This window comes from Canis aureus, chromosome 12, assembly GCF_053574225.1.
Source record: "Canis aureus isolate CA01 chromosome 12, VMU_Caureus_v.1.0, whole genome shotgun sequence".
NCBI lineage: Eukaryota > Metazoa > Chordata > Mammalia > Carnivora > Canidae > Canis > Canis aureus.
In genome coordinates, this window is record NC_135622.1 from 7,584,176 (window position 1) to 7,611,790 (window position 27,615).

The 27,615-nt window shown below is 37.7% G+C and overlaps 1 protein-coding gene across 1 annotated transcript; it reads left to right on the forward strand.

Moving 5' to 3' along the window:
• Window positions 1-4,806: 4,806 nt before the first annotated feature.
• SEC22B (SEC22 homolog B, vesicle trafficking protein) lies at window positions 4,807-25,636 on the forward strand. The gene is made up of 5 exons (XM_077842628.1): window positions 4,807-5,039; window positions 13,811-13,920; window positions 16,779-16,939; window positions 18,875-19,021; window positions 23,686-25,636. The coding sequence occupies exons 1-5, from the start codon at window positions 4,965-4,967 to the stop codon at window positions 23,838-23,840; spliced, it is 648 nt and encodes a 215-aa protein (XP_077698754.1). The 5' UTR covers window positions 4,807-4,964; the 3' UTR covers window positions 23,841-25,636.
• Window positions 25,637-27,615: the final 1,979 nt, after the last annotated feature.

Sequence of the window (27,615 nt, forward strand, 5' to 3'; positions counted from 1 at the left end):
CTCAACCACTGAGCAACCCAGGCATCCAGGCTAATAATTTCTTAAAAAAAAAAATAAGGAAGGATAACAGACACTAACAATAACTGAAATATCTGACCTTTATGATTGAAAAGAAAAATCACTTGGTGAGATAGTTGTTCACTAATTTCTGGAACACCGGTATGGATAGACAACAGAGGGTCCAATAAAGAAAAAGGAGCTGGAGGAATATGAGGGGGAAGCCAAGCCACAGTGGCAGTTGTTGAGACAACAAGTAGCTAAGACCAGGAACTTGCAATGGCTGGTAGGAAGACTCAACCCACTTGGACTCCATAGAAAGGGAGTAGGGCTGCAGTTCTGAGAGGAAATCTAGGTGGACACATGGGATTTTAGAAAACAATCATCATCCAAGGCTTTTATCATTCTAGACTGAGGAGTGAGAAGCAATGGGGGTAGAGCTGAGTTGGGGGTAATGGGAGAGAGATCGAACCAGGTAGAATATAACCTCTACCAACAAACTTCATGTTTCTCTTGTTTACCTTTGTATAAACCAGTACCTGCTATTCCTAGCCCATAGCGATTGAACAATAAATAATGTTGAAACTGACTGGATAAATGAAGGGAATGGTTGACAGATATGCCTTCACTTAGTAGAAAGTAGAAGGTTTGTGTCACTTGGCACAAACCATGAATTGTACTATGTATAACCAAGGTTTCCTTGCCCCAATCTATGAACATGTCATTCATTTGGTCATTTATTCAATAAATATTAATTGAGTATTTGCTAGTTTCCAGGTACAGGATACTAGACCCTGGGGAATAACATATGACTACTTTTTCTGCCCTGAAAGGATGTGATTTAGAGGCTAGTAGGGGAAGAAATCTGTTAAAAACTTTTTTTTTTTTTTTAAATTGGGACCACCTGGATGGCTCATTGATTGAGCATCTGCCTTTGGCTCACGTTGTGATCCCGGAGTTCTGGGATCAAGTCCTGAATCAGGCTCCCCGCAGGAGGCCTACTTCTCCCTCTGCCTATGTCTCCGCCTCTCTCTGTGTGTCTCTCATAAATAAATAAATAAAATTCAAAAAAATTTTTTATTGAATAAAATGTTTTAGATGCTGTGGAAACTACTCTAACTATCCTTCTCATCCTCCCTCCTCCCTTCATCCCAACCTCATCAATCCCAAATTCCAACGGATGGACCACCTGGGCCTGCTCTCCGCCTGGCTTTCCTGACCAAGTGGGGAAACCAGACAGATGGCGATGAGAAAAGTCATTTCATGAGGTAGCTCCCAGAAGGCAGGGCAAACTTTGCTAAGGCTTCATATGCGAAACAGGCTATCTAAAGCAGTCATTATTTTAAATAGGGGACTTCACAGGACTTATGATGCATACTTTGTTCTTTTCTCCACCTCCCCCAAATCTTTGCTTTCACTTTCAGTGTCTGGACCATCTGTGAGGATGACACAGATAAGGTCTGTGAACGCTCTCAAGATTAAGAAGACAAATTCCTGCTTCCACGGAGCTCACACTGCAAGGTTTAGTCAGGGGTGATAACTGTAAATAACCACCAGCACAGACTGTAGGCATGGAAGGCTCCTAGTCGGAGGTAGAGCTCCTAGCCGGAGGGAGAGCTGTAAATTCTGGTGCTGCAGCATAGGAGTTGTGGACGAGAGAGGGGGTTGCCTCAGGGCAGGAGTTATTTACTAATCTGTAGGAAAGCATTTCAATTTTTTAAATCACCAGTTCATCCATACTAGTGCATATGATTGGATATCAGTGCAGATATAGTGGCTTTTTATTCTTCTGTCTGCCAAGAGCATCACCTCCTGAGAAATGCTTTTTTTCACCTATGCAATCATTCAATTCAAACAAGAGCTGGTATTTACTTGCAGACCTTTTCTAAGCAGCATAGTTTGGTTTCTGGGTAAATGTGGACACAGGTTGCGAAGACTGTTTTAACTCACCTTCCTTACCTAACTCGTATTTGGCGTCTAATTAGGCACTCGGTAATTAAGAATAAATGGACACAAGCCCCTGTTATTGCTTCCTCTGATCTCACTTGTAAAACCTCTGCAAACTTCAGACCCAATGGTGGAAAATCTCATCCTTTTTTAGCAGCGTTATTTAAGTTTAGATATGTGGCTTACTTGGTTTCTTCAATAAGTTTTAAGAATTTGCTGGCAACTCTGGCTATACTATTCAAACTTCTGTTTATTTCCTTTTACTATAATGTTTACAGGTTATAGTACAGTACGTTTACAGGTCAAGATTCTTGTACTTTTACCATTTCACAGGTTCACAAAGAACAAGCTTTATAAATTCTAAAGTTCTAAACAAATGTTTCTTGATACCCTTTTTCCATTCATTGTGAAAGAGTCGACTACCTTCCATGTACTGATCACAGTGTTCACCATTATTACACAGTCTAGTATTGCTCAAAGGGCCAAAGGGCAGGAGCTCACAGGCAACACCTGTGTGTGAATGACATGATGCTGATCAAATTGGAAGCAAAAGTCACTCAGATTCCAGAGTTCCTGAGGCCTAAGTGTTGGGCAGTTTCATAAAGAGACAAACTCTGCCCTTCTCCTAATAGCTCATCAGTGACCTAAGAAGACCACTGTCCTCTCCCTGGAATTATAATTTTAGTGCATCTAAGAAGAAAAAAATAAAAGGTGTGAGTATGAATGTTGTTTCAAGAACAGGTTGCCCCAGGATGATCTCTATTAGTTAATTGGTTTTGCTTGTTGTTTTTGGTTATAAGTGACAGAAACTAAGCAAAAAAAAAAAAAAAAAAAAAAAAGGATGGTGGATTTATTATAAAGAAATAATGGTGACTTATAGAATCCATAAGCAGGAATGGTTATCAGCTTTGGCAAGAGCCTAAAGCCAGGAACTAGAAAGAAGCTAGACATTTACTCCAAATCTGCTTCCCTCTGCATGCGTGCTATATTCTTTACTTTCTGCTTCTGTCATGCACATAGTACCTTTGGTTAAAATATTTGCACTATTAATTATTCATTGCTAGAATTATTCCAGCAGAGGCTGAATAACCTTTTGAGATTATGGCAGAAGGTATGTCCTTGTTGAGTGAAGTTGTTAGATTAAGTTATATATATATGGGCTATTCTAAATGTAAGATACTATGGTTTTACCAGTTTAGGCTCCCATATACACAAGGATTGCCTTTCACTTTCTGTCACTGTTAATAGTAACATTCGATTCTTTGTCTTATCTATATCCCAGTCTTTCACCTTTCATGTGGAGTCAATTAGTAGGTCTTATTGGGTCTACCTCTCAAAAGCCTCTCAAGAAATAATACTAGTTTTCAGGCATCTGGGTGGCTCAGTTGGTTAAGCATCTACTTTTAATTCAGGTCATGATCCCAGAGTCCTAGGATGGAGTCCTGAATCAGGCTCCTTGCTTAAAGAGGAGCCTGCTTCTCCCTCTCCCCCTCCCCCCTGCTTGTTATCTCTCTCAAATAGATAAATAAAATCTCTTAAAAAAAAAAGAAAAAAATACTATTTTTTCCCTAATAGTTGTAGAGCTGTAGAAAAGGTAATGAAAGCATGAGCTCTTTAACCTATGGATAAATATTAAGATAGAGTTGCATCACAATTAAAAGTAAAGGCTTTGGAGTTCAACCTCAGCTCAAATCTTGTTCCCAATTTTACTAGCTGTGTCACCTTGGAAAAATTACTCTCTGAGGCTTTTCCTCCAACTATAAAGTGGAACCAAATATTAAACAACCTTACTGGCTTGTTTGGTTAAATAACTGGTATCCATAAAGCACTTTCTGTTAATTCAAATGCCAATTATAAATGCTTAATAAACAGTAGTTACTAATATAAGTAATAATAAATACAACATTTGTATAACTTACTTTTTTAAAAGATTTTATTTATTTATTCATGAGAGACACAGAGAGAGGCAGAGACACAGGCAGAGGGAGAAGCAGGCTCCCTGTGGGGAATCCCATGCAGAACTGGATCCCAGGACCCCGGGATCAAGACATAAGCGAAGGCAGACGCTCAACCACTGAGCTACTCAGGTGCCAAACCGGTGCACCTCACATTTCTCACATGTTCACAAAAATCCGGAGAGGTGGATAATATCCCCAATTTAGAGACAGGGACACCAAGATAAGAGAGATGATAACGCTTCCTCAGGTAGGATTGCGTAGAGGTCTTCCCAGTAGGGAGTTAATGCCCAGTTACTGGAAGTTCTAGCAAGGCTACCCTGCTACCTATGATAACAGATGTAGCAGAGATCCCAGCTTTTGGAAAGGTGCTTGATTTGGTGATTTCTGAGGTCCCTACTTAGTAAATTTTTTTTTTTTTTTTTTTTTTTTGCACAAAGAATAGATATTTTCTACTGGAAACTGTTCAAGGATCTGGGGATACAGCCTACACAATGAAGCAAAAACCAATCATACACATAAAAAAAACCACAAGCCGACACAAAAATTGCTGCCTAGAAATATATGAACATAGAAAGTATTTTGTATAAAATATATAATACATATAGTAGAAAACGATATGCAAATATGTACCTTGATTTTAGTTTTTTCCCAGAGAGTCCTCATCTACGTACCCAGTAACTCCCGCCACCCTTCCTAGTCCTCCCCCTACACTTAAAGCATCGGGAACTAGAACATTCTGCTTCAGTCACACCCCCTTCAAGGGCAAGGTTTATCTCGAAGCTCCTGATCCAGAAAAGTGGGCGGGGCCTTGGAAGCTTCCGAAGGTAGATGGAGAGACCACGGAACCAGTGTTCCGGCAGTTGTGGTTGTCGGGCGGAAGCCCATTCAGCGGACCGGTAGTCGGAAGCTCCGAAACTGGTTTCCGGCCACCTCAGCGGGAAGCGCAGACGCAGGCAGCTGGGTCTTGGGAACTAAGGTAGACGTCTGACTGTTGTCGCGGCGGAGGAAGTCAGGACGTCTGGGGCCACCCGGGCCAGCGTTGGACCCCTGAAGCCCGTGAAGATGGTGTTGCTTACGATGATCGCCCGTGTGGCGGACGGGCTCCCGCTGGCCGCCTCGATGCAGGAGGACGAACAGGTGAGCCCGAGACCCCCGCGACCCCAGGTCCCTGTCGGGCTCCGCTCTCCCTACCGGATTTCTCCTTAGAACGCAGGCGACCCTAGCGACCTCGGGTGCACTCGCGAGCCCTCTGAGTTGATCTCGTACCCCTTCTGGCAGCGGAGAGACGACCTGTTAGGAGACTTTCCTGGCAGAGATCTATTTCTGTCTTACCTGTTTGTCTCCAGAAGGGCGCTCCGTGTCAGGGGTGGTTTCGGCTGATGGGGCCACCCTGTGTCGTGTGATTCTTAGAGACTTTGTTAACATTCGGGATTTCTCCTTTCCTGCTGCTGTCAAGGCTGACTAACAGGCCCTGGGGAATCAGTTTCTAAATTCTTCACGCTCTCTTGCGGTGGCACTTGATCCTTGACCTATCATGATGACATCTCCTTAAAGTGGGTGGAATAATATTGCCACATGGAGACGCCTGTTTGAAGTTCGGTATGGTACTTTCTTTCAGGGTTATGCCCAAATGCCACCTCCTCCAGTAAGCCTTCCTGCATTCCTACTGTGGGAATTACAACTCCTGTGTTGTATTCCTGTAATGCCTTGTACTTTTATCTGTTTTCCTTTATTTTTCAAGACTTTGAGTTTCCTAGGAGGCAGTCGGCAGATCTTAATCATTGTTGTGTTTCTCTTAGCTTTCACAACAGCAGTTTTATGCGGGTAAGTGCTGAAAAGTGTGTTGAATTGATTAAAACAACAACAGCTCCAGATATTTTGGATAGAATCTGTTTGGTGCCTTAGAATCACAAGGGAAGTTTGTGTTGCGAGGACAGGTTTCCGGAGCAAGGTTGGACAGTCTCTGAAGAAGGGAGCCTGAGAAGGAAAATTTTGTAGGTAATTTAAAGTGATCCATTTTATTTTACTTTCTCATACATCCTAAGTAGTTAAAAAAAAAAAAAAAAAACTCAATGCCCCAAAAAAGATGAATTGTAGAAAAAATTATTTTGCACATATCTCTTCTTAGACTTTTCATTCATATAGTCCTTAAAAAAAAAAAGACTTTTTAAATTTATTCATGAGAGGGGTATAGACACAGGCAGAGGGAGAAGGAGGCTCCTCTTAGGGAGCCTGATGTGGGACTCGATCCCAAGACTGGGCCAAAGGCAGACACTTAACTACTGAGCCACTCAGACGTCCCCTCATATATTCTTGAAGAAAAAAAAAATGCCCTTATTAAATACATCCGTTGTGTCAAGCATGGTGCTAATACAGGAGGTTACAGGACACCCAGTCCCTATTTTCATGGAGCTATGGTTTAGTGGAAAAACCAGAAAACTAACAAGCAATTATAATATAGCAAAACTGCTATGGAAAAGGAAGAAGGCTCAATGGCTGTTTTATTACCTTATGGAAAGGTAAAGGTAAAAGACTCTTTTTCCTCACTCTTACCTTACAGAAAAGGTATTTACGTTGGTTTTGGGAGACCAGGAAAAGTCTTCCCAGGAGAAATGACATCTAACCTGACAGTATTGTCTAGTCATTAGGAAAGCTTCTATTTGGTTATATGCCTTTTTTAGGTCTGATTTGGAAATATGTTTATTTTCACATTTAGGAGAAAAGTGGTACAGATCATGAAGTGGCAAGTCATGCTAAGTGAAATGTTTTCTATTCATTGCATAAAACAAAGTCTAATCATTGATATATGTGAAAAATACAGTGTGTCCTTGATTTTCAGTTGCGAAATACTTTTCTTGCAATTTGTTAAGAGTTTTCTAGGACCTCTCTCTAGAAGCAGAGAAATGTTAAATGCAGGAACATGACTTAAACAAGGGAATAGTGTGGGAACATTTCCTTGAAGGGTATGTATATAGTTTGGGAAATGATTTTCCCCAGGGAGAAGTCTGGTCAGTTAATTGCATTGGATTTCAACGTGGGCAAAGAATACAAAGTGAATTTGAAAGTCTACTTGGTATTAGTTCCGTACTCTCTGCCTTATACTTTACTGAAAAAAGAATTTGTATATTATTGTATGTTTCTTTTTTTTTTTTTTTAAGATTTTATTTATTTGAGAGAGAGTGTGCACATGCACAAGTTGGGGGAGGGACAGAAGGAGAGAATCTCAAGCCGACTCCTCACAGGCTGGATCCCCCACAGCCGAAATCAAGAGTCACTCCCCAACTGACTGAGTTACCCAGGCACCCCTATTGTGTGTTCTTAATTTAATTCCAAATTAGAATTTGGTCTACCAAGATGGGTTCGTCTACCAAGATGGGTTACTATGTTTAACTGACATGAAAAGAAATTTTCCACAAAAATATTTGTGGAAATTCCATAGTTATGATGACAATTCCATAGTTATTTCCTTTAGGAATTTGGACTTTGAATAATAAAGTCTTTCCTAAACTTTTAATATCTGCAAAAATATGAAAACTAGATTCATTTTTATTATGATGATAGTGTACAGAACATTTATAGAATACCTGCTACATGCCAGGCACTGTGCTGAAGCCTGTCAAGTATATGATTTCATTCAATCTTCATACCAATCATATTAGGATAGTTATTATTCCTAATAATATTATAATATTCCTAATAATTTATAGATGAGGAATCTCCCAGTCTAGAGGTGATAGGTTTTTTTGTATGAGTCATATAGCTAATAAGTAGCATTATGGAATTTTTCATCAATTTCTTTTTTTTTTTTTTTTAAGATTTATTTATTTATTATAGACAGAGAGAGAGGGGCAGACACACAGGAGGAGGGAGAAGCAGGCTCTATGCCAGGAGCCCAACGTGGGACTTGATCCCGGGTCTCCAGGATTGCGCCCTGGGCCAAAGGCAGGCGCCAAACCGCTGAGCCACCCAGGGATCCCCTTCATCAATTTCTTAATGTCAGCACTGTTGAAACTTTAGGTCAGATAATTTTTTGTTGTGAGAAACAGTCTTGTGCATTGTAGGATGTCTACTAATATCTATAGCTTCTACATCTAATTATTTTTTAAGATTTATTTATTTATTTATTTATTTATTTATTTATTTGATAGAGAGAGTGCACAAGCAGGGGGAGTGGCAGGCAGAGGGAGAGGGAGAAGCAGGACCTCCGCTGAGCAGGGAGCCGATGTGGGACTCCATCCCAGGACCTCTGGATCATGACCTGAGCCAAAGGCAGACACTTAACGGACTGAGTCACCCAGTGCCCTGGCCTCTCCATCTTAGATAGCAGTAGCACTACCATCACCACCACCCCTCCAGTTGTGTGATATTCCCAGACATTGCCAGATGTGATCAGCAGAATCACCCCTGGTTAAGAACCATTGGTTTTTATTTTTATTTTTTATTTTTTTTGGTTTTTATTTTTAAATATTTTCTTTATTTACTTGAGAGAGAGAGCATAAGCAGGGGGAGTGGCACAGGGAGATGGAGAAGCAGACTCCCCCCGCAGAGCAGGGAACCTGACATGGGACTCCATCCCAGACCTGAAACCATGATCTGAGTCAAAGGTAGACACTTAACTGACTGACCCACCTAGGCACCCCAAGAACCATTGGTTTTGTTTTGTTTTTGCTTTTCAAAGATTTTATTTATTCATAAGACACAGAGAGGCAGAGAGATAGGCAGAGGGAGAAGCAGGCTCATTGCGGGGAGCCCAATGTGGCATTCAATCCCAGGACTCTGGGATCACGGCCTGAGCCAAAGGCAGACGCTCAGCCACTGAGCCACCTGGGCGTCCCAAGAACCATTTACTTTTAATCAATATCTTTCTGACTCTAGACCAGAGCCTTAGTGCCTAACTGGTACACTTCACTGCCTTGTTCTAAAACTTTTTTGTTGTTGTTGTAAAACTTTTTAATAATGTATTTCTTAGGAATCCAGAATAGCTTTTTAAGAAATGGATATTTCAGCCTAATAGTTTTATAGTTAAGTACTTTAATTGTTCAATGCAAATAATTCAATGTACTTTTTCAATAATTTACATCGATAATAGATATCAGATGTTAGGTGGTTACTAGGTGCTAGTCCTGTACAAACTGCCTTATTATTGGAGATGAACAGTTACTCAGATAATACAATAGAGATTAAAATTCAAAAAATCATTTAGGCAGTGTATCTCATGCACTTTTTCCTCTTTGCTCAACTAGAAATATCAACATAGGGTGGTAGAGAGATGAACTTTTCTCTTCAAACCTAGATTCTGATATTCTCTTTCCTTTCTTCTATCTTTTTGGTGTGTTTCTCCTTTTTTGATGTTTGCTATTTCTTCATCTACTTTTCTATTCTACCTCAAAATGAAGGGTATTCTCTTTTCTTTCATCTTGCCTCAGCTCTGTGGACTTGAAGGTGTTTGATCTAACCAAGTATTCATCAGGGAACACCAAAAGAGCAGAGAGTCTGTTGTACATTTAAACTGCCACCCTCCCCCAACTATTGAGAGTTCATTAGTCACCTTTCTGTAATTGCTTTTAGAGGAAAATGGTTGGTTCTTGGTGCTTCTGGCCTTTGACCAGCTGAGTTCAGCAGGAATTTAAAAATGATAAGAGCTGCTTAACCAACTGAGCTACCCAGGCACCTCTTCCTCCTCAAATTTCTTTCTTACTTTGAGATCTCAAAGAATCTTTCTTGGCATTTTGTAATTTATCATAACCAAAATGTTCATAAGACTCATGAATTTAAAGGCCTCAAGGATTTATTATATATGAACATAATAAATAAAGGAAGTATTATGTATTTAAAAAAGGTAAGAGCTTAGGTAAACATTCCTATAAAGACAAAAGGTGGCATTTGATATAATTAACTGTTCAGGAGTCCTAAGTAATAGCAATAAAAAGTATTGTAGTTGTGTGGTAAATTTCAACCCTGTACCTTTTATATTATACATAGAGCCAAATCCTAAATATGCTGTTGGATGACCTCAAATTAGTTTCAGAATTTGTCCAGACATTCACAGCCAATTCGTTATTGGATTGCTAATACGTATTTCCATTATACTGTATGCAAGATTCATCAAGTTTGTTCTAGATGAAGTGGAAAGCAGAATGAAGACTCTAACTGTTTTTAGGTAGTCTGGTGACTGTGGGTCCTTTGTGACTTTAATCCTAAAAGCAAAACTGCCACAAAGTTTCTTGAGCATTTCTTGTGAATTAGATTTAATATCAAATAGTAAGATCACCTGGAAGGTGGATCACCAAAGCAGTTTTAACTGTAGAGTGGTATAGCATGCTTAGGAACAGAGACTCCAGAACTAGAATACCTGGGTTTAAGTTCTGGCCCCTCCCCATTGGCCCCTAGTCCTTCAGGTTTGACTCCTTGTGCAGAAAATGGGCATTATGATTCTAATCACCTCATAGGATAGTTGTAAACATGATTTAAGTTAAATTATGTAAAGCGTTTAGAACAGTGGCTGGGATGGCAGAAAGTGAGTTTTTATTTAATTTCATTAGTTTGCCTATTTCTGAAAAATCTTTTCTAGATCATTTTTCCTTAAAGCTCATATTAGAACTGTACATATTTGTGGGCACAAATATGCAATAAAGAGGAGTGGGTAAATGAATAATTTTCCCTGTTACAAAACTAGTCTGTGTTTAATGTAAAAAAATTCAGTAAATATGTATAAACAAAAGGATCAAAATGTTAATGGTGATTATTACCAAAATCCCCACTTAAATTATATCCATTTTAATGTATAACCTTAATTTTTATATGTGTGTATAAAATTAAATAATGAATAGTACTGTAAGACTGTTCCCCCTGATTTTTTTCACTTAGTGTGTGAATATCTTTTCCTGTAATTAAATATTATACATTTTTTTAAAGATTTTATTTACTTATTCATGATAGACACAGAGAGAGAGAGAGAGGCAGAGACATAGGCAGAAGGAGAAGCAGGCTCCATGCAGGAAGCTCGATGTGGGACTCAATCTTGGAACTTGGGGATCACGCCCTAAGCCAAAGGCAGACGCTCAACCACCGAGCCACCCAGGCATCCCATTATACAACATTTTAATGGCTGTATGGTATTCCACTATATAAATACACTACATTATTTAACCAATTTTATATTCAATTACCGAATGTTTGTTTTTTATTTTTATATGCGTTTTTATTTTTTTAGCATATGATGTGTATGTATATTTTCAAAGGTACAGAATTGTTGGATAAAACAATATGCAAAATTTTACGATTTCTAATACATGTTGCAAAAGTAACTATCAGAAAGATTGTGCCAGCATTGCGTTCTCAGGGATGGTGATGCTATTGGAATCAGCACTGTAAAATGTTGGTTGGCATGCCATAATCTCTATGCAATCTCAGTGTTGTACATTGGAGATTACTACTTTGTTCATTATAAATCCCTGGAACTATAGCATACTTTTGGCCATAGTTTCTTGTAGTCTATACAATTATTAGTCTCTTTCTCTTAGGTTGAAGTAATGTTTACAATGCTTCTTATAAAGTCAAAGGATTTGTACCAGTCTTTTTTGACAATTTTTTGCCATTTATTTCTTCAACTAGTTTCTTTAAGGTGCTTACTGCCTTTAACTGTCAAAAACACTTTTGCTTAATATCTGTGGTTTGTGGTTATTTTTAAAATACCATTTTCTGAGTTCCACCTCTGAGATACTGACTTAATTGGTTTGGGGGTGGAGGAGATAGTGCTTGATTAGTTTTTTGTACAATACCCAAGTGACTCTAGTGTAAAGCCAAGGTTGAAAAAAATCATTGATCAACATTGATATTATTTCTTGGCACTTTAGTAACATTTCCAACTTTATTTGCATCCCTTTATATCTAATGTTGTGGGGTCAGATCTCTTCTGAATGCCTTGTCTAATGGCATTAGTGAAGCAAACAAATTGACAAGCACCATTCAAATTTAGGAACAGAGGATATTGTGCACAGGTTCAAAAGCATTTGATAGTATTCACTTTCCTTTACTAGCTGACTAGTCATGAAAAAAATATATGCAGTACTGGTTAATAGAATAATGTTAATATATATTATAATATTAATTACTGTAAAGTATTGTTAGTATGTAAATATACACATAAATATACATATGTGTTAGTATAGAAATTTTCTCAAGAGTATTATAACCAATCATTGCTATAGGACAGTACTAAGCAAGATAAATCTACAAATTGATACTTCTAGAGGCATCTGTCTAACTCTCCTGGTTCATTTTATACTTATTTATTTTCTTACTCATTCTGAAATTTCCAGTTCATCATTTTTAAATATAGCTTAGAATCCTATATTTGTATGTTTGCTTGTCTCCCACTTTCACAATTTTATCATTGCTTCCTTGTTTTTACTCTTGCTCAGTGGTTCACTATCTAGAATTTATAAGTTTCACTTTGTATTTTCTAAAAGTTAGACCTCAAATCCAGTCCTCAGTGCGTTTTGAGGAAGAACCTAAAAAAAACCACGCTTTTTTATTGCAAATATTTACTTATTAAACACCTACCAAGGAGAGACTGTGTTTTATTGTTCAATCCAAATAAATAATTCAAAACAAAGTAATTCCTTTCTATCATATGACAGAAGGGCCTCCCCCCTGCCCAGTGTATGGATAAATAAAGTATATTTGCTTTCCATTCCATTCTTTCCCGTTTGGATCTAAGAGGTTAGTGGATATGATGTTCTCCTTTTGCGATGGCACTGCTATTTTCCTCAGTAGACTATTTTCCTTCATTTTTTAAATTATTAAACTATTTAGAAATTGTTCAAAAAATATTACCTGTAATTCTTTCATCTGAATATTGTTATTTTCATTTTGTATATGTTCCTTGCTATCCAAACTCAGAAACCAAATAGATTTATTCAGTAAAGAATATTTGACTTTCCAATCTCAGCCCTTACTCTTGTTCATTTTTACCCAGTTGCATGATAGTGTTCCTAGTAATTTTGCAGGTATGGGTGCATACATTTAGTTTTGCTGAAATGGCTCAATTCTGTAACATTTTGTGGAAGATTTTGTTTGATATTCCAGGATAAAAGTGAAATTCACAGTCTATTGTTCCCAGGATTTTCCCACGTATAGAATATGTTGTGCAATTATGTGCCAATAAGTGTGCAAGTGAAATGAGTTTTAGGAGGAGGCCACTGACCTAATAGTGGAAAGAACATTGGGTTGAAAGTTGAGTGCCTTAAAGACAGTTAAGAAGTACAATTTGCGGGGATCCCTGGGTGGTGCAGCAGTTTGGCACCTGCCTTTGGCCCAGGGCGCAATCCTGGAGACCCGGGATCGAATCCCACATCGGGCTCCCGGTGCATGGAGCCTGCTTCTCCCTCTGCCTATGTCTCTGCCTCTCTCTCTCTCTCTCTCTCTGTGACTATCATAAATAAATAAATAAATTAAAAAAAAATCTAAAAAAAAAGAAGTACAATTTGCTTCTTAGCAAATAATGTGATTTTCTTTTTTTTTTTTAAGATTTTATTTATTTATTCATGAGAGACACACACACACATACACAGAGGCAGAGACACAGGCAGAGGGAGAAGCAGGCTCCATGCAGGGAGCCTGACTTGGGACTCGATCCCAGGTCTCCAGGATCAGGCCCTGGGCTGAAGGCGGTACTAAACCGCTGAGCCACCCGGGCTGCCCTAATGTGATTTTCTTGAACAGCCAGGGATTTGGTCTTCTTTTTGCTCTAAAAGTAGGCCATTTTTCTTTTGCTAAAATGAATCTTCTTCATCTTTAATGAAGGACCTTATTTATATAGTGTCCTTGTAGTATGATGCTGCTCATTACTTGTTATGTCTTTTTGTATGTGTGCAAAGTTCTTAAATGAAGATATCTTCTTTCAGTCTGGCCGGGATCTTCAACAGTACCAGAGTCAGGCCAAGCAACTCTTCCGCAAGTTGAATGAGCAGTCCCCTACCAGATGTACCTTGGAAGCTGGCGCCATGACTTTCCAGTGAGTGTAATCCTATTTCTTTGTGATCATTTAGTATGAGATAGAGTAGATATAAGTAGCACCTGATAAGAATGGTAACAATTTTTTAAAAGTAAAGAAAATTTTAAAAATACAGCCTCTTCATGAAAACAACTTCCCTGGCTCCAATTCTGCAAAACAGAAATCTTGGTTTGTTTATTCAGTTTGCATACAATAAGTTAATCTGTTATCCTGTGTCTAATGGATGCTGTATCCATTATACAGTAATAGATAATTGTTTGCTTTAGGAACCTCTTAGCACCAGGTGTATGTAGATTAGTACTCTTGCTCAAACATTTACTAACACAGCCTTAAACAACTCATACACTTCTCTAGGCCTCTATTTCCTTTTTAAAATAGAGAAAATGGTCATGGTTTTATGAGGATAATGAAGGAATCTCTCTCTTGACATCTTGCCTTGCACATAGAGAATATCAGTAAATGTTAGTTATTAAAAAAAAGAAAAATTTTAAAAAGGTAATTTAAGAACATCTCAATCATCGGTTACAGACAATGCATATAGCCAAGAGAGGGATCAAAAGGACTTAATTGAATTTCAAATATCTACAAATAATTAATATTAAATGTTTAGTATGTCAAGTTTGAGGGTGATAAAACAGGAAGGATTAGAAAAAGAGAACAAGAAGGTCAAAGGAAAATAAAATAGGATTAGCTGAATAATCCTTATTACTATTTTAGGAACTGAGGCTAAGATAATAGACCTGGGAGGGACCTGCTGTGTTTAACTTGAAAGGCAAAAAAAAAAAAAAACCCTCCTCCACCCATCAGAAACAAACAAGTATACAAAACCAAAATCAAAACAAAACCCTGGTTTATTGGTTAAGAAAGTAGTGGATATTAAGTTTTATAAGGTATTAATTTGTATAGTATATGTAACATTTTTCTATAAATCTAATTTTAACATCCAAAAATAATCTAGGCACCCAATTATATAGGTATGGTATCTTTATCTCTACCATGGGTTAGGAACAAAAAACCTAGGGAAGTTCTAGTGGAATTGAAAAGAAATTTTTTTCTTCTGTGTGGTTTGCTTTAGGAACTTTATAATCTCATCTCATCTGTTATTTCCATCAAAGGACTATTTATTAAAGATCTATTTTTTGCCAGACCGTATGTTAAGTTCTGCCTTTAACATCCATAGCTCTTATGAGCTTATCTTAGTAGCAGAGAGAAACACATATTCAGACAACTAAACTATGATACCGTAGGGCAAGAAGTGCTGTAATTCAATTAAATTAAACTGAGTAGAAGGAAGGAAGCATTAAATTTCCATTTGTAGGGAATACATTTGAGACAAGGGGATAGAGCGAGGGACAATACAGAGAAATTTCATGGAAAAAATTATAGTAGAATCAAGCATATGAAAATGAACAAAAGTTTCTCCAGGTACATCAAAGAATATTACAGTTAGAAATATATATGTAGTGCTTGCTTTGGCAGCACACATACTAAAAATTAGAAATATATATTTATATATAAGCAGAAGTCCATGAGGATATAAAAGAACGTAAGTTTGGAGAACAGCATGATATAATGTGACCTACACCTGTTGTGGAGGCCACAAGTATTATATCAAGGAGTATGATTTTATTTTATAAGAATTAGGGAACCCTCAGAATTTTTAAGCAGGATAATACAGTCATATTTACTCTTTAGGAATAACACTGGTAATTTAGAAGATGGTCTGGGAGCAGTTGATTCAGATGCCCAAGCAAGAGATAGGACAGCAGTCTCACCATCGTCATCATCATCATCATCATCATTTTAAGGGGCCCGAGAGATTATATAATACACTCTAAACTGCTCTGTGGAGTCCTAGGATGTGTAAGGAGCCTCATAGTAAGAGTAGGGATTGGGGTATATATAGTACTTTGGGCCCTTACACTCCACTTAAACTGATGACCTTCTGATTTTATTTGATGTACATACTGGGTCTTCTGAATATAATTATTGCTGAAATAAAAAGAATACTAAAGCTAAAAAGACATTTGAAAATCACTGAGTAACCTAACTTCTTTCCAATACCTCTCAGACATGTAGTTATATAATTCCTTCCAGAATGCCAGAGAGCTCACGCTCATAAGAGGAAGTCAGTTCTGTTATTGGATAGTTTCTGATACTGGATAGTTGATATAGAGTTCTATCCTGGAAGTTAGGGAATATTATTTGTCCTAAGGTCATTATCTGTACTCAGTAAACATTGTAGCATTAACTTCCAAATTCTAAGTATCCACAACAACTTCCAGTTCCCCTGTTTTTCTTGTAACTGGGAGGAGTTTAAATACGTGTATACCAGGGGCTGCTGGGTGGCTTAATCAGTTAAGCATCTGCCTTTGTCTCAGGTCATGATCCTGGGATTGAGCCCCACATTGGGCTCCCAGCTCTGTGGGGAGTCACTTCTCCCTCTCCCTGCTTATGTTCTCTGTCTCTCTCAAATATGTAAAATCTAAAAAAACAAAAAAAAATACATACGCACACACACACGCACAGTAGTTTTCATACATAATCAAAAGATAGATGGAGTCACAACTCTGTTTTCAAGAAAAAGTCGTAGGTATTAAGATATTTTACTGAATTATAAACAATTATAATAAACATGTTTAGATACTCCTTTTGGAATATAATTCTAATAATGGGACATTGTTTGCTTTCTGATTCTAAGCATTTGTGGTTTGAAGTTGATTTTTTGACTTAGCTAGCCTCAAAGGGCTTAGGCTAGAATATTTTCAAAAGTTTGTAAAGCACTGAAAGTCTGCTTCAAGTTGTTGGGGGTATTGTTATTTTACAGACAACTTTTTCTTGTTTTTTTGTCTCTCCAGCTACATTATTGAGCAGGGAGTTTGTTATTTGGTTTTGTGTGAAGCTGCCTTCCCTAAGAAATTGGCTTTTGCCTACCTGGAAGATTTGCACTCAGAGTTTGATGAACAGCATGGGAAGAAGGTGCCCACTGTGTCTAGGCCCTATTCCTTTATTGAGTTCGGTAAGTTTTTGCTCTTTATATCAAGAGAGCAAACGATAAGAAGAAGCTGTTTGTTACATTGATAATAATTTTGTCACTTTTTTTCCCTGATGTTTTCTTACTGAAGTTTTGGATTCTGTCTCTTCCATTTCATCTCTTTTTGTCTTTTGAATGAATGAGACTTTTTCTCCTAAGTAATTTTCTCTGGTCTTTTGATCTTTTTCTTAGAACTTGTTGCCATTTGATCTTTTTTATGATTGATTTGATTAGTCATCAGAACTATTCCCAAAGATCTGCTTGACTGGTGTATAGTAGCTGAGCCCACCCCCTGCCCTGCCCAGTAAGGTTCATTTTCTGGAGATCAGAATTTGGAAATCAGAAAGAAGGTATTTTGTTTCTTGTAGATCCTCTAATTAAAAAAAAAAAACAAAAACAAAACTGGAAGAGGTATGGTATTACGGGTGGATAACATTTATTACATGCAGAAATAGTGAGCGTGGATGTCCATCCATGTATGTACAATAATTACGGAAAGATTCATCATCAGTAAAACATCTAATGTTAAGAAATCAAAGGAAATGTCTTGGGTACCCTAAGTAGAGAAGTGAGAGTATGTATGATTAGACTACATTACTGATATTTTTAGTTAAAAAAGAAATGCATTTTACTGTATCCGAATTTCTGAAGTGTTTCCAGTTTGCTTGATAAATGGTCATCTTACTTTTAGAAATAAAATTTAGCAAAATACTCCAGTGTTTCATAATAAACTCTTCAAGTGCCAATTTTTATAATGTCTGCTTTTTCAGGTTTTATTTTTAAAGATAATAAGGGTCCAGTAAACCCAAGAAAAAAAATAAAATAAGACTACTATATCAAGGTCACACAGGGAATATTTGGTACACTCAAATTAGCTTAAAGAATTATATACAAAGATGAATGGGGTATAGGTGAACTACAAGGTACTGTAATCTGAGATCAGTAACAGTGTAATTGTTTTCATCCCTAGGCCTGAGGGGATAAGAGAAAGGAGCAGTTTCTAGAACTGCAAAGGAGAAAAAGGAGAGGGCCAACTTGAGAGGAGTAGTAACCTCTGGTTGGAGAGTTACTGCCAGGCCAGGGTGACTTATCAGGGAGAGGGTGAGGAATAAAAATCCTAACGTCACTATCCGCTCTCATGTCTTACCCTTGGAGTTCCCCCATTGGCTGAACCTAAGTGGAAGCTCCAAGGCAAGGAGCCGACCATGTAGTACATGTAGGTCAGCTTCCCAAAGTAGAAAGTGTGGTGCAGAAGGGTGGAGAGGAGGTCTAAAGAGGCAAATGAAAGGTATCTAACTCATGTAACTCATATAAAGGATTTTTGCCAAAAACTGAAAATATAATCTTTAATAATAAGTCATTCTTTTTACAGTTTTGAGAAATACAGACATGGGCTAATCATGAATAAAACTACAGTTTTATAGTGGGATTTTGCTTTACCTGAAGCTTAAGAACAGAGTGAAATTAGGAATGTATGTTAAAGAAAATACTTGAGGACAATATTTTTCCCACTTTTGATGATAGAATAAGGCTTGCCATGTTAACCTGTAGTGATGCGAGATTGTTGCCAGTATCCTTTTCAGGGAATGTAAAGCCTTAAGTAGTAAAACCCTAAGGATCCTCGGAACATGGTTTGAAAATCTCTGCTTTCACGAAACGCTTACTACAATGGGGCCTAATTTCTCTAAGGACCTTGAGAGCAGACTTCTCATTTGAACGTATGCAGAGGACATTTCTCCTGAATGGTCATCTATCTCCATTTTACAGATGAAGAAATCAAAACTCAAATTTTGATGCTCATTCAAGAGCTTGGTTAGCCATGGACCATTGGCAGATCCAGGACTAAGCTCAGAACTTCCCAATCCCTGCAATACTTTGATGGACACAGTTGTTCATGGTCACTTTTCTTCATTATCCCAGATACCTACATTCAGAAAACCAAGAAGCTCTACATTGACAGCCGTGCTCGGAGAAACCTAGGCTCCATCAACACTGAATTGCAAGATGTGCAGAGGATCATGGTGGCCAATATTGAAGAAGTGTTACAACGGGGAGAAGCACTCTCAGGTGTGTAAAGCATTACGAGTCCTTCCTGTAGGCAAGGATAACTTATTTGGGGATACTTTTTTTGCTGTTAGACTCTCATCCAGTACTGTTAAACATTTTATCTCGTAGAGATAGATTACATTACAAAACTTCCAGTGTGGTATTATTTTTTTCCCTAGTGTGATTAGTTTCTGTTGAGTTGGAATGGTGAGAAGGTCTTATTCCATATTAGAAGCAATTACTGCTTCCAAGATATTTACAACATTAAGTAAATATTTACAGAAACACATAAGTTAAGGGAAATGAAGAATGAGAGGAAATTGTCAAAGATTTATTGCAGTGGTTTCCTGACTAGTCACTTTGGGAGACATTATTGCTGCCAGATCAAATGTCATAAAATGCCATTTTTATCAAGGCATTTCTCTTCTGAAAAACTTTTAAAATCTGTGACCACAAGATAAGATCTAGTTTGATTTCAACTTTTATTCTTATTGCATGTTTGTAATGTGCAAGATATTATGTTCTCTCTGTCGTGGAAGATTTCAAACTTCTTTCATGCTCTGTGGCTCCCAAACATTCCGCCTCAGCTGGGTCAGCTTCCTCACCATCCTGGACCTGTTCTTTAAGATCCAGATAAGAACTGCCTCTTCAAAGATGCCTTCCCTGATTCTAGTAGCCCACATCACATTAATCTCTTTTGTCCTTTAAACTCTTTAAGACACTTAGCTAGGTAATGGTTTTTGAAGCACATACCGGGTATTTGTGCATGTATGTGTTTGGTGTACTTTCCTAATTTGCCTTAAAATATATATATTTGCCTAATGTTTAAATATCACCTAAGTGTTTACTGTACTCTTTAAATGTAGTATTTACGTATTTTGTATCTGTTTCATATACTTCTTTTGTTGTTCTCAGTAATGCTTTAATGAGTATTTCATGAACGCAACGTTGTGATGTCATTCATGAGTAAATGGGTTTTCCTTTATTACAAACTACAAATTGTAACCTCTATGTCACTAGTCAGCAGTTGTCCCAGCTTCATACTCTTTAAACATCAAATGTTAGATGAGTGAGTCTGTAAATTTTCATCATAACAGACTTAACAGTTTCTACCTGGGATAAAATAGACGAGAGCAGTTTTTCTTTGATTTCAAATTTATATAATCATTTTATCAAAAGTGTAAAAGGATTCTCATCTAGTGCTTTGCTGGTTACTTCAAAGCTGATGTACCGATGGGAAAAGAAGACCGTTGACCTTTGAACAGTATGGGGGTTAGGGGCTCCACATACAACATTTGACTTCCCCAAAACTTAATTACTAATAGCCAGCTGTTGACTAAAAGCTTTTCCCTTAGCAGTCAGTTAACATGTTATTTTGTACATAATATGTAAACAGTTAACATGTTATTTTGTATGTTACACATATTATATATTGTATTCTTACAATAAAGTAAGTTAGAGAAAAAAATGTCATTAAAATCATAAAGAAGAGAAAACATCTATGGTATTCCCTCAAAAAAAAAATCTGTATAAGGGAATGCACACAGTTCAAACCCATGTTTAAGGGTCAGTTGTACATTTCTTTAATCTTTAGTAGCTTCATCTAATTGGAAAGATAAGAAACATTGTCATTGTCACAGAGTAATTTATAGTATAAGGGTACAGACATCAACTGAACACTTACTTTGTGTTAGGCAATATGGTAATGGGACTTTATTTTTTTTTAAGATTTTATTTATGTGAGAGAGAAAAAGAGAGTGAAAGCACAAGCTGGGAGAGGGGCAGAGGGAGAGAGAGAATCTTAGGCAGACTCCGTGCTGAGCACAGTTTGACACGGGACATGATCCCAGAACCCTGAGATCATGACCTGAGCCAAAATGGAGAGTTAGATGCTTATCCCACCCAGGTGCTCCAGAGGGACTTTATACATACATCTTACTTATGCTTTAGGGTAATCCCTTGTAAATTAGGTGGTATCAAACCAGTTTTACAGATAAAGCAGAAACTCGGAAAAGTTAAGTAGTTTACTTTGAGTCACACTGCTATTGCCTAGAACTCATGGCCTCTTCAAGTCTTTGTCCATCTTCAGTGTGTGATAGTTTTAAATAGATATATAAATAATAAGAGCTGTAAGATGTAGCGGGAAGTAGATAAAGTGAACTGGGAAGATTTCTTGAATTTGGATAGATCAGAAAAAAGTTAAGAGTGGGATTTTAAGAGGGAGTAAGAAAAAGCACATCTGAACAGAGCACGTCTGAAGATAGTGAGATTAGCTTACCTCAAAAAATATTTTCTTCCTCTTTTTGACTTCTTCATAATAAGAATCCATCTTATATGCCTTCTTTCTCTTTCTAATTTTTTTTTAAGATTTATTTATGTGACAGCAAGCGAGTACAGATGGGGAGGGGCAAAGGGAGAAGGAGAGAGAGTCCCCAGTGGACTCTGTGCTGAGCGCAGAGCCTGCTATGGGGCTTAATTCAAGGACCCTGAGATCAGGACCTGAGCTAAAACCCAAGAGTCAGTTGCCCAACCAACTGCACCACTCAGATGCCCTCCTAGTTTATTTTTAAGACTGATTTATGCATGTATGTATGTATGTATGTGAGAGAGAGTGTCTGAGTAGGGAGGAGTGCCAGAGGGAAAAGCAGAGTCTTAAGCAGACTCCCTGCTGAGCACGGAGCCCAACATGGGCCTCCATCTCACAACCCCGAGGCCATGACCTGAGCCAAAACAAGAGTTAGATGTGCAACCACCTGTGCCACCCAGGTGTCCCTTTTTTCATTTCTAGTTTTATAGCTAGCCTGCCTTGCATTTAGGACTCAAAAGTAGTCCCTGTGGATTCTTTCAGCAATATGAAATGATGCCTATTTTTATTGCGTAAAATACCTGTTTCTTTTAAGTTACGGGTTTTGTTTTTTCATTCAGAGGTGCACCCTACTGGACTGTGAGTTCCCCAAATACAGGGGTCGTGTATGTTGTAATCATCATTGTATCTTCTGACACTTTGCATGGTACTATAACATAAATATTTGCTAAATGACTTCTCCCAGTAGTGGCTTTGTCTTTGTGATATCATGTGTTTCCAAATGTTCCAATGTAAAGGAATTATCTTTACCTGTTGCTTATTTCGTATAATATTCGCTAATACTTGTTCTACTGCCCAGTTATTCTCAGCAGATTTAGATTCATTTAGCAAATATTTATTTATTTATTTTTTGAGCACTATTGCCAGACTCTGTTCTGGGCCCTGGGGATATAGTTACATATATAGTAGTTAAAAACTTCTCTCCAGTGGCGTGTCCATTTTAGTAGGTTGGTCACAGCATTGTCATGGTTATTTCTCATCTCCTAACTTTTCTTGTGTGACTAAGTGTTTTTTTTACAGGTCAAATTGCTAATTTAGAAGTGGTTGTCATGTTTTTGTCATTAAGTAATACCACATTTCTCAATCAACTCAGTTTGTTAAGCAACTTCAAATATTCCAAAAGTATTCTCTAAGGAAGAACAAATTCGTATTGCAAAATAGTTTTTTCAAAACTATAAAGAAGTAAAATGATCAAAATTCACATGTCACACTGAGAATTTGTTTTTATTATTAAAATATGTCATGTATTTTACTCCAGTCTAGCTTGTTTCTCTCTGGTTGCTTCTGTTACCTGCTCGGTTGACAGTTATAGAAGGCAGCCACATTATAGATATCCTTTTAGAAAAAACGTTGCAAAAGGTCCTAAAAAGCTTAATTTAGTAGTTATTGGTGGTTGTCCAGCACCTGTGATTATATTTTAGTTACTTTCCAGTGTCTGTTGAAATATAATTTCTGGTAGCATCATAATAGTCTTTACCATGTGGAGAATTTTGGCAATTTGGTAGCAGTCACCATTGAGATATAACTCAATACTCAGTTTCTGATTCATTGAATTTTCTGGTTACCTGAGTCTTCTCTTACATAGATTATCATTTTTTAAGATATGAGAGAATATGATTTAGAGCATTAAAAGATGATTATTATCAACTAACACTTATCAAAGGCTTATTATATGGAAGGATTGTGTTCACTTTACAGGCATTCTCAGGTACCTAAAATCCTATGGTACAGTTTGTGTTGTTACCTTCATATTATAGATGATGAAACAGGGTCTTAGTGGACACGAAGTAAATTGACAAATGTCACATGGCTGGTGCAGCTGAGATTTGAACCAAAGACCTGAGACCAGAGCCAGCACTCTTTTTTTTTTAAGATTTTATTTATTTATTCATGAGAGACACAGAGAAAGAGAGGCAGAGACACAGGTAGAGGGAGAAGCAGGCTCCATGCAGGGAGTCTGACATGGGACTCTATCCCAGGACTCCCAGGATCACACCCTGGGCCTACGGCGGCGCTGAACTGCTGAGCCACCTGGGCTGCCCAGAGAGCCAGCACTCTTAATTAACCACCTCATGGTACAGCCTCAAGAATTTGAACATAATTTAGTCTGGGAATTTTAAAATGCAGTATAAATTTTACAGTGTATTAGAATCATGGGTTAATCAGTATATGCAACCTAACTCTTGAAATAAAAATGACAATTTAAGCTTTGTGGTTTTTTTGGAATAATGCCACTCAATTAAGTTATTTTTATGCTAAATACATGAGGGAGAATACTTCAGAGACTAATCACTGTTTTCCTTTTTTTCTTCTTTCACAGCGTTGGATTCAAAGGCTAACAATCTGTCCAGTCTGTCCAAGAAATACCGCCAGGATGCGAAGTACTTGAACATGCGTTCCACTTACGCCAAACTTGCAGCAGTCGCTGTATTTTTCATCATGTTAATAGTGTATGTGCGATTCTGGTGGCTGTGAAGTAGTGTATCCAGTCACTGGCAAGGGTAAACCTAGAACCCGGCAGGTGTATGTTTTCAGGAAGCTGAGCTCACAGAGATGTGTATTAGAATTCCAAGTGGAACTTTTGCTTCTAAAGACCTTGCAAGGAAAGCCATGTCCTGAAAATGGAGTGTTACACCTCATTTGATGAAGCTTACCCCTTTGTAGAAAGTCTCTTTTGGGGGCAGAGGCTTTCTCTGGGTGTTGAGCTATATATGTTAGGGAACAGTAGATTGTTTTATTTTGGTTTTTTTCCCTCCCAGTGTTTTTACATTTTTAAAATAGCACTGAGTGGGGCATTTTCTTTCTCTAATAGAGCCATCAGTGAGATCTGGCTTAGCCTGTGCTAGCAACAGTCTGAAATTCCTTCAGAGAAGGCAGCCCGTTGGAAAGGTTTTTGACTGTATCTAATCAACATTCCTTTTGTTGGTGACATTTGTGATTTTCAGTAATTTAAGTTTTTGATGGCCTTGTAAAAAAGACTCCACTATGTGAAGGTTAATTGCTGTGCTGCAAAGATCTTGTCTATTGGCCCCTGTAGGAAGTTAACCTTTTTGTTTTCCTTTTATGACATTTTGCTTATTGCACAACTGCTTTAGGGATAATTGAATTATATTAAGATGTCTTGAAATTATATTATAGCACTCCTTGATTAAGAAGCTAAAGTGTTTTCTGTCATTTACTTTGTAAAAGACTTAAATTTAGTTTGGGACGTTCTTACTTTTACTTTTCAGCATCCGGTTTGTAGTAATAGAAGAGTAAGTATAGCATACGGCTAGCCAGAGCCCCCCGACTTAATGGGAAGATAGGTCCCAGCCCATCACTACAGCTTTGTCTTGCCTCTTTTTACTTTCTCTACTCTCTAGTAGTAGTTTTCCCCATTCTCTTTTCCTCCTTCTGACATTTAAAAAATTCCTCTGTGCACAGTACTTTCATGTCCCATAAGCATTCTCTCAGGATATTCTCAAATTTCAAAATGGAAAATGTTCAGCTATGTAGTTAGATTTAAATTTTTACAGAGCAGCTACTCAAACTACTAAATATATTTATCTGAGAAAGTCTCTGAGAACACCTCATACCTGCTTCAGTTTATGTAAATTCTCTGAGAATGTTCTAGAGATAGGTAACTCATTTCAGTGGCTTCTATTAACAAATAAAAGTACCTGCAATTTTTCCCTTTTTTGCTCAGGGATGATGGGGATTTCCTTTTACCTTCTGAGGTAGGATTTTTTAATTGAGGAGAATAGACCTTTTAAATATTATCACAAGGGTCTACAGTATAACCTGGAACTTACACATACTGCAGATATTTCTTTAAAGTCATACAGGAAAATGAGCCAACTTCTTAACATCTTTGGAGAGAACTTTAACTAGTAAACAATTTTATAACTAAGGAATCATCAAAGCTACTGTCCTGATTCCTGATAGGGAAAAAAACAATCCTATTTCCTTAAAGCAAGAAGAAGTGGCTTATTTTGTTCCTGATAATTTACAGAACTAGAATAAATTTTTTTCTTTCCAGTTTGGACTTAAATCTACCAATTGGAGTCTGTGCATGAAATACGAAGTTACTTTTTATAGAGATTAAGTGCTTTTAAGTCCCTAGAAGGCTTGTCCCTAGAGTAATGATGTTGGTAATAAAAGCCTCAAAATCTGAAAACCTTAGTGGTACCATAGCATTTGGTTCTTCTACCGAAGTGGAGTGGCAGCTCGTTGTTGAGAGTTGCATGCAGCAACCAAGTGGCCAGCAATGAAATAAATACTTCTAGAATGTTCCCTTCGGTGTGAAGTTTTGTTATCTGGCTATTTATGTACACGTAACTTTCTGGGTACATTTCTACCTGAACTCATTGGGTCAATTAAAAAATGAGAAGACAGGCAGAATGATGAAGAAAGGAATGAGAAAGTGGTTTAATGTTATGACATAGAAAAATGAGAGAATAAGACTGTTGTGATATGGCTCCTACTTCCTTCTTTCTTGGAGGTAGTGGGAAGATCTGACCAGATGACATGTATCCACAAGCAACCAGGCATCTCAGGTTGAACGTGATAAATAGTGTCTGGGGTTTTTGGGGGCCTAGTAAGAATTAGGACACCTAATTTACTTTGGGAAGGAGTATGGTAAGAGAAGGAGAATGAGGAATTCTGGACAGAGTCATCAGTTTGTGCAATGTCATGAGTAAAAGAGTGAGACCCATGTTGGGGATAGTAATTAGCGTGGTTCAACTTAGCCAACATATTGGGTAAGTTTGGACAATTGAGGAAGAAGAACCGGACTGGTACACCGTAATAAAGAGACTTGTCTTCCATGCTAAGGAGTTTAGGCTACCCTAATATCAGTGGCAAGAGCTGGCATCAGATCATGGTTTCAAATGATCATTATGGCCAAAGTATAGAAGATGTATTAGGGCTAAGCCTGAAAGTAGGGAGATGAAACTGGGGAACCATCAAAGGTAGAATGAGACATAGGAGGCAGGTTTCAAGCAATTTTTAAGAAAAGTTACCAGATAACTAATATTCACATAATGTACTTTGTTCGGAGCTTACATCTCACATTCACATGTTGAGGTTAGCACTGTTTACCACATATGAATGAAGAAACTTTACAAAGGATTCTTCTGTTGGTGGCACAGAAAAGTTCAATGATTTTCCCAAAGTTGTGGCGCTAGAAAGTGATGGAGCTGGGATTTGAACCCAAGCAGTTTGATTCAAGTCTGTGCTTTTCTCCACTAGACTATTCCACTGAGAGAGCAAAATAAGTACCAAAAATGTATTTTGAATGTTATAGTTAAGGAACACCTTCATGCAGGCAGAGATTGCTCAAGGGGAGTGTGGGACAGAAGGGTTGCAGTAGGTTGAGGATTGTGTGAACCTCTAGTAACTAAAGGCACCGAACTAATTTTACAGAGTAGCTTTGCTGGTTGTCATGACACTGAACTTCATAACATGCTTTTATTAAGAATTCTCACAAATGTTGAAGTGTAATAATATTTGGCACATTGTAGATACATCTGTTCATTTAACTGTCTAGTGGTTATTAAGCTTTTTGGAAAACCTTGAAAATCTGATGGAATATATGTGCCTTTCCCTAGAAGAATGTTCAGTGTACATGCAGGCATGCATACATACTGTGGGTGTTCAAGAACTCCACAAAAGCCTGTTCATGGTGTAGTGGTCCATGATCCCCAGTTAAGAATTCCCCAGATGCATAAGAGTAGAACTCAAGGAGTACTTCAGATAAGTACCCTGAAGCCTTGAAAACTGTCCAGCTATAGCGACTTTCTACAGTTTGAAATTTACTTTGTGGATGAGATAGATATATTCTTGAGAAATTGTGTAAACTGTCCCCTCTCCCCCATTCTGTCAAATATTTTCCTGTAATGCATTCAGGGATCTGATTCTATAGAAAAACTTTAAAAATTTGGTCCCAGCTCCTCAAATTCAAGTTTAAGGAATGTAAATTTTTTATTTTCTACTTTTATCACTAGGAAGTCTTGCAAAAGCAAATGAAAACAAATGGGTAATCACTCCTGCATACACAGCATTTACTAATATATATAAAAGAAAACATAATTTATAGTCCCATCTTCTTGGGAGTTTTCATTATTAAGGAGTTTAATGTTGATGACCACACAAGGCTCCTGGTTGGGAACCGACAGCCCTACTGGGTTGTCTTCAGACAGCTCAGCAAAAAGGCCAAGAGCAGTAGTTATACTCCTATAATTGCACATTAAGTGATTGGACCAAATAGCTT